Source organism: Lathamus discolor, chromosome 9 (genome assembly GCF_037157495.1).
Source record: "Lathamus discolor isolate bLatDis1 chromosome 9, bLatDis1.hap1, whole genome shotgun sequence".
Lineage (NCBI taxonomy): Eukaryota > Metazoa > Chordata > Aves > Psittaciformes > Psittacidae > Lathamus > Lathamus discolor.
The window spans coordinates 22,433,388-22,444,249 of record NC_088892.1 but is presented as its reverse complement, the minus strand read 5'-3'; the positions used below and the strand labels follow the sequence as shown (position 1 = coordinate 22,444,249).

Genomic DNA, 10,862 nt, shown 5'->3' with positions numbered 1-10,862 from the left:
TTGGTGCTATAGTGCTGCTGGGGAGTGGGAGGGACTCCACCATCAGTCTAATGCGAGGTCCCTGGCTGGCTGTGCTGTCCCTCCACTCAGGGAAGGAGGAGGCAAAAGAGCTGTTTAGCCTGTGTTGGCTGCACTTTCCAGTGTGGCTCCTCCCTGGTCCCTGCAGCCCAGGCAGGGCTGGGTACCCTGAGAGGTTGGGGAGCAAAGCCCAGGTGCTCTGAAGCCTGCGATGGATGTGGTTAAGAGTTTAACTTTGTAGGAAGTCACTTCAGGATGCAGTGTTGTCTTCTGCAGGTACCCCCGAGAGACCCTCCTGTGTCATTAGAACAGAACATCTCAGGTCTCTGCCCCCCAAACCCAGAGATATTCCAGTAACAAGGACATGATGTGTGTGCGATGTGCCGCCCTTCCTTCCCACTCTGCTTCCCAGTCTGGTCGGAAGAGGAGGGTTTCTTTCCCATCCTGTATCCCCTGCCCGTGTGCCGGTGCTGCTGCAGACCTCTGCGAGATGATGTGTTGTACGTGTGTGCCTTCAGGGTTTGTCTCCAGCATCACCCTTACAGATTGCTTCTGGTTTGCTCACAATGGATTCCAGCTAAGTCCGTGTCGCAGTGCATCGAATATTACTATACCTGGAAGAAGATCTTCTTTGGCTGTAGATCATTCCAGCTACTGGAGGGAAGACCAAGAGGCTGCTGCAGGTGGTGGAGGAGGCTGAAGAGGAGGTGCTCAGTTATTCCCCGCTTGCACCTTTGGGGCAGGAAAGGGCGACTCCGCTCCCAGCACTCATCCCAGTCATCCCAGTTTTCTGCCACGTGCCCGTCCTCACCGTCCCATTAAAGCACTTTTGGGCTCATCGGTGCTCAGGGGAGCTCACTGGGGCAGGCTCCGGCTGACAGTTGGCCTTTGTGCTGGATGTAACACATCCCCATGCGCCCGGGCCCTCCCCGGACATTTGAAGCTCTTTATTCCCTTGAGCTCTCCTCCACCTTTGGGAAGAGGAGGAAAACGAAGGAGCACAGCCACAAACTCTCTCTGGTTTGCAGAGCCTCGGCAGCCCCAGGAAGCAGCGCCATGTTCTGCCACCCCAGAGCGCAGCAGCAGAGCAGCAGAACCGGCGCCGGGCTCCGGAGCAGCCCCGTGGCGGCGGTGACGGGAGCGGATTCCCCTGCCCGGAGCGCCCAAGGGGACTTGGATTTAGGTGCCTCTGGAAACGGCTGATTTGGGCTCAAATGGGAACTTCCCGAGCGGGGAGGCGCAGCTCAGGGTCCCCCTCGGCCTTCCTGCACCTTTATACCCAGCTTCCACCCCAGCCGTGTGCTTTGTTTAAACACCGACCTGCCCAAATCCCACCGAATCAGAAACTCGGGAGCTTGGCTTGAGGGGGGGCTGGAATTGCCAAGAGGAGTCACAAATCCCCGCGTGTTTTCCAACTTCCAGGGCGTTCAACACCGCTCAGGGCAGGAGCTCCCATACAGAGACCCACTGCTGCCGGCAGAAACATCCAGTTGGGCTGAGCTCCACTGTGTCATTGATTATGGGGCTGATGTTATCGGTGTTTGTAGTGGTTGTATTTCATTGTAGTAGGAGCAGTGTTACGTTGTTCTTCAGTTTTAGTGGTAGGATGCTGTTGTACTTTATATATTGTTGTTATTAATAGAAGTAGTATTCCGTTGTCCTTTATTGTTGTTATTGTCATGTTATTTATTCTTATTGTTACTATTGTTCTGTCATGTTACTTATTGCCATTATTCTCAGTGTTCCACCGCACTTCAGTTATGAAACCGTTCATGTTTCCCACTCTTCCCATTCTCCTCCCATCCCTCCTGCCGGGCGCAGGGGCTGAGCGAGCGGCTCCGCGCTCCCCGGTGCCCAGCTGGGTTCAGCCCCGACCCGGCTCGGGTGCAGGTTCCCTCCTGCCTCCCGAGGGGCTCCCCACCAGAGGCTCAGGATCCCGAGCGCCTCTTCCCGGGGCAGCCAGAGGGAAATCCCCTGGGCCTCGGGCGCTGCCCATCCGCTCAGGAGCTGTCCCGCTGCGGTCTGATCCTGCCCGGCACAGACAGGGGCGGGCAGGGCCAGGCTCCGGCATCAGGCGCATCCCATAGGACTGAGCAGGGCGAGGAGCTGCCGGGCCTGGGGCTCCGTGGGCAGCCCCGGGCTGGTTGGATTGGCCCGGCCGAGGCGCTCCCTCGCTCGGTCCCCACCGGCCCTTGGCCAAAGCCGCACCGCAGGGCCCGGCCCGTCCGCCCGCAGCTCCCCCGGCGCCGCACCTGCGGCTGGGACAAAGCCGCTCCGCTGCGGGGCGGGGCGGGCCGAGCCCCTCCGCACCGAGCAGCGGCCTCCGGGCCCCGCCCCGCGGCTCCGCCCGCCCCTGGCCCGGCCCCGCCGCGCCCCCCCCCCCCGCAGGAGGCAGCGGCTGGGCTCGGCCGCGCTCGGGCCATGTCGCCATGTCGGAAGTGAGGAAGTTCACGAAGCGGCTCAGCAAGCCGGGCACGGCGGCCGAGCTCCGGCAGAGCGTCTCGGAGGCGGTGCGCGGCTCCTTCGTCCTGGTGAGCGCGGCGCGGCTCGGCTCGGCTCGGCTCGGCTCGGCTCGGGGGGCGCCGCCGCCGCCAGGAGCCCCGCCCGGCCCGGCGGTACCCCGGGGAAGGGGCAGGGTTGGGGAAGGGATGCGCTGAGCGGGGAAGGAGGAAGCGGGTGAGCGGGGCCGGGCAGCGCTGGGCGAGGCAGGGGATGGGGATGGGGATGGGGATGGGGATGGGGATGGGGATGGGGACGGGGACGGGGATGGGGATGGAGATGCGGATGCGGATGGGGATGGGGATGAGGATGGAGATGGAGATGGAGATGCGGATGGGGATGGGAAGGGCAGCGTTCCCTCCCCGCGTTCCCCCCGTGTGCCTCCCGCCCTCCGCCCCGCTCGCCACCTGCCGGCACCGAGCCCGCCCCAGCGCCGCTCGCAGCCAGGGTCCTGCGGGGAACCGGGGCTGGGGTCAGCGCCCGTGTGGAGGGAGCGGGAGGGAAGGGGAAGGGGAAGGGGAACGGACCGGACCGAGCCGCGCGGGGCTTCCCCCGCCGCGGGCAGGCGGACAGCGCAGGGCTGAGCCGCTCGGCCTGGCAACGGGAGAGGCACCGGCTCTGGCGTGAGCCGGGACCGCCACCGACGTGTCCCGGGAATGCCGTGCCCGGGCGAAGCCACGCGCGTTCGGGACGCGCTCCCTGCAGCAGCTGGAGCGGGTTGTGCTGCGGCGTTTGTGCCCTGCTCGGGCAGGCGCTGGGCCCCAGAGCCGCCGGGGCTGTGCTGGATGTGCCACTCGTTGGGTTACTCCAGCGTGTAATCAGTTCGACCTTGGTGCTGGTGGAAGGGTAGGCAAGGAGATGGGCACAAAGTGTGGAACAAGTTCCGAGTAATTTCTGTTACAGTCACAGAACCCCAGCCTGGTTTGGGTTGAAAGGGACCTGGAAGCTCCTCCAGTTCCAAACCCCTGCCACGGGCAGGGACACCTTCCACAAGACCAGGTTGCTCAAGATCACTTCTCTGCCATCACGTTAGATGGCATGTGTTGTTAAATAAACAGGGGATTCAACTGTTCTTTTAAAACCAGAGTTTTCTTATACATTTGCTGATTTCCGAAGCTGGAAATAGCCACGGTGAGAATCCACTCTGATTTCCTAGCACCATGGCTATTGCCTCCTATGTGCTGTTGTTCAGGGATCCTTACGGGCTCCCGTGCGATTTGCTTTCCCTCTTTCAGCAACAATACACAGGAACAAATGCTTTGTGTACAACCTGATGGAACCGCTCATTAAAAATGGAATTGGTTGTGTAGGACCTGAAGAGCTTTGGTATCCTGCAGGCAAATGGTTCCTCAGTGCCTGCTGTCAGCATGGGAAGGGATGGGTGGGACTGCAGATGAAAATGAAGAACACCTTGACAGCATCCCAAAGGAGCCAGCAGGGCCCAGCATCCATCAGCAGCCGCCCTCTTCCTGATCCTCTCCAGGGTTTCATTGCCCATGTTCCTGCCAACCTCTCTCTCCTTTGACAGGCAAATCCCTCGGAGCTGCTTCAGAGGAGGGCAAGGGCAGGTCTCTGATTCCTGGGTCTTGGCAGTTTCCTGCTTTTGGCAGTTCAGCAGCAAGGGATAAATCCCAGCACTTCTGCATCACTAGGAAGAGCCACAGGACACTGCAGTGTTCAGGGAGGGAGGAAGGAGGTGGCATAAGCTCATATGACTCTCAGGTGGCACTTTCATCATGCTCAGTAATTAAGGATGAGGTTCATGCTTTCCAGGTTGCTCCAAGAAAAAAGGTGGCTCCTCTCCGTCCACCAGGTCAGCATCCTTGTAAAGAAGGCTGTTGTCTATGGCTGTCGGGGGGGTGGAAAGGGCGTCCTGGAAGGTGATGCTGGGGAGTGGCTGAGAGGGGGAGATGAAAAGCTGTCGTTTCTGATCCCACTCCCAAGGTGAGGCTCAGCCTTGGCACTGCTGAGCTGGGCAGCTGCAGGGCACGGTGTGGGCACGTCCCCTGCTCGCCTGCACCCTCCTTGAGACCCAGGGCCCCAGCATGGGGAGCAGGGGCTGGCGCAGGCTGCAGCGTGCTGTGTCCTGAGGTGTTGTGAGCTGGGGCTTTCGGGCTGTCCGAGGCAGACTGGAATTGCATGTCCTGGACATCCCGTCCCCTTCCTACAGCCTGGATACAGCAGGAGATGGGAGATCAACAAAAGCAGGTGAACATGGAGCGACAGGCCAAGGGGAATGGCTTGAACCTGCCCGAGGGGAGGCTGAGCTGAGCTCTTAGGCAGAAGCTCTTCCCTGTGAGGGTGCTGAGGCGCTGGCACAGGGTGCCCAGAGAAGCTGTGGCTGCCCCATCCCTGGCAGTGCTCAAGGCCAGGTTGGACACAGGGGCTTGGAGCAAGCTGCTCCAGGGGAAGGGGTCCCTGCCTGGGGCAGGGGTTGGAGCTGGAGGAGCTTTGAGGTCCCTTCAACCCAAACCAGGCTGGGGTTCTGTGATTCTATGAATAGTTTAACACCCCCAGAGCTTTTAGGGATACCCTGCCTGTCCCCTGGTGACCCTGTCAGGTACCTTGGCTGTCTCCTTGCCTAGCTGAAACCACAGGTATCCACAGTGGTGAGCATGGATGACATGGAGCAGGGAGCAGAGCTAATGCTGCCGGTACCAGCACATGCAGCTCCATGCACGGGAGTGGTCACTGTGGGGCTGTTTCAGTGCGTTCACTGAGCTCAGCCTTTTGGGCTTTCGGGGTGCTGCCTCGAGACCAGGAGCCGTCTGGCGTGAGGAGCCCTTTGTAGGCAGTGAATGAAACACTCGTAAATGGAGACGTCTCAGTGAGGAAAGCTTTTAGTGTCAGGGACGCGGGCAGCTTGTGTGGAGCATAATCTGCGTGCTAGAGGAGACTCATCCAGCCAGGAGCGCTGTGCTGTGCGTGACAAGCCTGAGCAAGCGTGATGTCCGGGATGATGCAGCTTCAAGCCTGCCGTCCTGCAGGTGATGTGAAGTTCATGTCATCTGATTTCTGTTCCTGCTTTTCCGTGTATCCCCGTCTGGCACCAGGAGGATATTTACACTTCTCTTGGGGCTGCGGAGCTGCAGTGAAGTTGGTGGCAGTCAGCTCCTTCATGTGTGTGAAAGGGAAGCACTGGATGTGGTGCTGGTCAGACATCAGAGGAGGGGGAGGTTGTGCCTTCCCGAGGTGTCCTGCGGTACCCATGTCCCCCCCTTTGGACCAGCTGCTCGGGTGCAGTCAGTGCTGCTCTTGTCGTGGTATCAGCGGAGCTGTGATCCAGAGCTATAGCAGAGTAAGTGAGGGCTGTGCTGGGGAGCTCAGAGGAACTTCAGGCCCTGTGGATGGGGAAGGATCACAATATCCCAGACTGGCTTGAGCTGGAAGGGACCTTAAAGCTCATCCAGTTACAGGCCCTTGTCCCAAGCCCCTCTCCAGGTTCCCTGCAGCCCCTTTAGGCACTGGAGCTGCTCTCAGGTCTCCCCTTCAGGAGCCTTCTCTTGTCCAGGCTGCCCCAGCCCAGCTCTCTCAGCCTGGCTCCAGAGCAGAGCTGCTCCAGCCCTCACAGCATCCCCATGGCCTCCTCTGGCCTCGCTCCAGCAGCTCCACGTCCCTCCTGTATTGCGGGCCCCAGAGCTGGGACTCTTTTCTTCCCTTTAACTGCACTGGTGTTCCAGCAGCCTGGATGCTGTCCTGGCCGTGTGTCGTGTTCACAGACAGGCTGAGTAGGGGAGGTCTCGGTGAGCAAAAGGAGTTCGGGAGCCCCTTGTGAGCAGGCAGAGCCCTGCGGAGCGGAGCTGGGAGCAGCAGCGTGTGTGGGACCCGCGGTCCTCTGTGCGCCTCCCTCTGCTAAGCTGCAGCGCAGGTTGTACCAATGGCAGCTTCCAGTGGTCCCTGATGCGTGCTGCAGATTCCGACTCACGGACTTAGTTTTGGCAGGATAACTGACAGCCAGTGTCACTGTTTAAACAAACAGACAAATGGAGCCGAAGCGTTGGGTTGGCAGGTGGGATAAATGACATGCTAACAGAGAACAAAGTGAAGATTAGGTGAAGGAGAGGAACAGCCAAAGCCTCAGGGTGATAACTTGAAGCATCCTTTACCAAGGTATTACCCTTGGGCACCAAAGTAAAACCCTGTGCCAGAGTGAGAAGTGCTGGTCAGAGCTGGGAGGCAAGGGTTGCAGCCAGGGACCCTTGGCAGTGGATAGACAGGGGTGGTTTTGGCTCAGACCTTCGGTGCAATCTCCCCCTTCCCATCCTCTCCACGCTCAGGACGTTGCTGAGTGTTAATGGCAAAGTTGTGCAGCGAGGCAGGAGGAGTCAGCGCCGAGGTGCTGCCGGACACAGGACCTGGGCGGCCACGAGGGCGTTGCAAGGCACAATCATAGAACCACAGACACAGGTTTGAAGGGAGCTTAGAGCTCCTCCAGCTCCAACCCCTGCCCCGGGCAGGGACCCCTTCCACTGGAGCAGCTTGCTCCAAGCCCCTGTGTCCAACCTGGCCTTGAGCACTGCCAGGGATGGGGTATTCAAACCCAGCACCTGCTCACCTGTGCTGTGTGCTGCTGCAGGATGTGCTCCCTGGAACCCCTCACCGTGGGCACTGGTGCTGGGAAGAGAAAGGTTTTGTTTGATCCTGGCTGGGCTGGGCTCGTAGGGGTGGCTTAGTTTCAGGCAGGCTCAAAAAGGCGATAAAAAGCTCCTTAGCAGTGATATTAAGAAGGTTTTGACTGGAGGCAAAAAGGCACTTTGTTCTTTCTGTGTGTTGGGGGAGTTTTTTACAGCTTAAACTATATTATTAGTGTCTGAATTTATGCCTATGCAGAAGAAATCAGCTCTCTGCATAGAATCCTCCCTTAATAAGCTAAATTCACTTTGATCAATGTGAAGACTTTACATGCAGCGTTCGTAGCGCTCTTGGCACTCAAGAGAGACACAGAATACGCGCATGTCCCCCCCGGGGGTAATCAGCATGCTGTGTTTGCACAGTGTGCGTAGGGAAAGAGATGTACACGAGGCACGGGAGGAGCTCCTGTCCCTGGGTAAGGGTGCTGTCGGTTCAGGCAGGGCAGGCTCTGCCTCCGGAGCGGCTGCTGGGGTGGCTTCTGCGGAGGTGCTCGAGGGGAGATGCTTGCTCACAAGGGTTTACTCAAGAGACCCTTCAGTGCATTCTTAACATTAATCACGTCCTTGCCTGACATGGGGCTCGCTCGGGTGCTGGAAGGGGCTGAGTTTAGGCGGGTGCTGGCTGGGTGCCATGGCAGAGCGCATGCCATGGATGTGTCCGGCGCATACCCTGGTCACGCAGCGGATGAAGGGCGCTGGTCCATGCAGGGGAGCGCAGCCCCAAGCCCACGGTGCTGCGATCTGGGGCTACTTAGCAAATCCCCAGCGTGTCTGCTACCAACACCCAGTCCAGGGGGAATGAAGCAATCCCTTGCTCCCCCATGCACACCAGTGCGCGGAGGAACGGGTGCTCTAGGATGAGCCGTAGTCAGTGCGTCCATTTCTCGAGGTTTCTGGAGGCTATGACAACTTTTGATGGGCACTCGATCTCATCCTTCCTGAGCATCACTTCAGCGTGCGTGTCCTCCTGCCCACTGTAGGCAAGCTCTGGGAAGGAAACAAAGCGCCCAGGCCATACACGTGTTTGCATAGATTTCTCCCCATGTCCTGCTGGCCCCGTGGCTGGGGCTTTGGCACTTGCTGGGCCAGGCTGAGAGGGGTTTGTTCTGTGCCAGGGACAGTGTCGTGAAGATGGAGGTGTCCCTGCACTGCCAGCATCTGCCCTCCCGCCGTCAATGCAGTGAAACGCCTGGACCAGATGGCCGCTGGTGGTGCAGCAAATGCCAGCACTGCGGCTGGGGCTTTGGTGCGCTCTGCATCCGGTGAGGGGATGCTCTCGGGCTTTGTTTCAGCCTCCTGTGTTATCTGGAGATGTTTGCAGAGATCCCTGCCAGGACCAGAGGCGTTTGAACATGGCCTGCCTGCTGTGGTGCCTATCGGAGCTCCCTTTTCTAGCTGCAGCTCGGCGGCTCTTGCAGCGTTTCACTTAGCCCTTTGCAGCTGAATTATTATCTCGAATGATGCAAAACTGCACCAAGCGTTTGACGTTTCCATGGCCTGAGAATGCAGGTCACTGTCGCACACAGCCGCTGAGGAGCAGCCGGGCTCGGGGCACGTGTGTGCTTTAGCTTCCCAGCTTGATTGGCCTCACTCCTGTTGTGTCCAGGGAAGAAAAGGGTAGTTCAGCATCCATTATGGCCACGGCTGTCATCTTAGGAACGCTGGAGCGCGTTTCCTGCCACCAACACCCTCCATCTCTTTCATCCCTGAAAAGGTACAAATCAAAGCTCTTCCTTGCTGGCTCCTCTTTCCTTCAGCACAGCCCTGACTTCTCTTTACAGCTTCTCCCTGCCTCCCACTGCTTGTCTAATGGGGTCAGCTCTGCTCCTTCCCGACCCTTTTCTCACCCCTCTCTGCTTTCTTGCTGAAACGCACTTTGTTCTCTCCCCTATTAATATCTCCTGCCACGGGGCTGGCCCTTGGGAGCACTTCCAGCTGGAGGGAGATGCTGCCTGCTTCGGTCCAGGGCAATCAATCCTGCTCCTGGCTGAGTGCAGGGTGAGGTCCTCACCACAGCCGGGTCCCTGGGGAGGGGACACTGCGTGGGTGCAGCCAGAAGGATGGAGTTATCTCCTGTGCAGCGTTAGGACCTGGCCATCTCCAGGTGCCACAGGACCCCAGCCTGGGTTGGGTTGAAGGGACCTCAAAGCTCCTCCAGCTCCAAGCCCTCACAGGGAAGAGCTTCTGCCTAAGAGCTCAGCTCAGTCTCCCCTCGGGCAGGTTCAAGCCATTCCCCTTGGCCTGTCCCTACAGGCCCTTGTCCCAAGCCCCTCTCCAGGTTTCCTGCAGCCCCTTTAGGCCCTGGACCACCCCTGCAACCTCTGAGGAGAGGAGGGTTTGATGCTGCAGCCGTTGCCTGCAGCCTGGAGATGGAGCCAAGATGGAGGCTGAGGCCAACAACTTCCTGAGCTGCTCAAACCACCAGCACCATCGCTGGGGTTTGACGTCCCCGCTGGGCTGTTTGTGCTGCTGAGGCAACCCAAGGCTGTGCTGTGGCTTCCTGCTCTGTTCTCCCCTGCTGCTGCTGCTGCTGCATGGGCTTGGGCAGGTCCTGCTTGAGCTGGGGCGGCCACGGAGCTGATGTGAGGGCTGGAGCCAGGCTGACAGAGCTGGGCTGGGGCAGCCTGGAGAAGAGAAGGCTCCTGAAGGGGAGACCTGAGAGCAGCTCCAGTGCCTAAAGGGGCTGCAGGGAACCTGGGGAGGGGCTTGGGACAAGGGCACATAGTGATAGGACAAGAGGTGATGGGTTCACGCTTGAACAGGGGAAACTGAGCTGAGCTCTTAGGCAGAAGCTCTTCCCTGTGAGGGTGCTGAGGCGCTGGCACAGGGTGCCCAGAGAAGCTGTGGCTGCCCCATCCCTGGCAGTGCTCAAGGCCAGGTTGGACACAGGGGCTTGGAGCAAGCTGCTCCAGTGGAAGGGGTCCCTGCCCGTGGCAGGGCTTGGAGCTGGAGGAGCTTTAAGGTCCCTTCAACCCAAACCATTCCATGATTCTGTGAAGTCTCTCCCCACTGCCTGGCTCCCTCCGTGTCCCGGAGGAGCTGGGGAGCGTTTCTCCTGCTTGGCTCGGCCCCTGCACAAGTGGTTTCTTGAGTGAAAAACAAGAGTTGTGAAGAGCAGGCAGGAAGGGGAGGGCTGTGCTGTTGTGATTAATTGCTCTCAGATGTTCCGAAGCCGGCTATTCTGGAACGGGATACTAAATATAAAACCGATACTACATAAATAAGTGATGAAGTGCCAGTGACATCTGCAAAGCACTTTGGGGTGCGCCAGTGGAGAATTTATATAAATAACACGTAGTATTGTCCTCGTAATTACTGTTTTCCTTTTTTTAGCATGCCTTTGCTTACAGAATGCTTTGAGGAGTTGTAGCTGGCAGGAATTTGGCCATCCCATAGAAACCAGGGCTCTTTTTCCACTTTCTATCAGCGCGGTTATTTTGGGAGGAGAACGTCAGCGCTGTGCCGTGTTTCCGTGCCTCTGGCTCTGCGGCAGATGCTCAGCTGGATGCGGGAGCAGCTCCGCTGACGTAGAGCTGCACCGATCCCTCTGCCCGCTCCTCGTGCCGAAGGGCTGGATCTGAACCGGGGTGTACCTGGGCAGGGAGGAGCACGTGGGGCTGCGGAGGGCTGGCGATGCTGTGGAGGTCTGTCACACAATGAGAGGCACAAGGGTACCAGAAGCGAGCCCTGATGCTGGCCCTACTTCACTGCTCT

At 59.0% G+C, this 10,862-nt stretch overlaps 1 protein-coding gene across 2 annotated transcripts in view; it reads left to right on the top strand.

Annotated features, from left to right (window-relative positions):
- The first annotated feature begins 2,406 nt into the window (after positions 1-2,406).
- The window catches only part of DOCK11 (dedicator of cytokinesis 11), a 70,579-nt gene continuing 62,123 nt past the window's right edge, over positions 2,407-10,862 (top strand). For both annotated transcript variants that reach the window (XM_065689809.1, XM_065689808.1), the window contains exon 1: positions 2,407-2,549. In XM_065689809.1, coding sequence (XP_065545881.1) covers positions 2,448-2,549 — 102 coding nt within the window. In that variant the 5' untranslated portion in view covers positions 2,407-2,447. The remainder of the gene's footprint in view (positions 2,550-10,862) is intronic.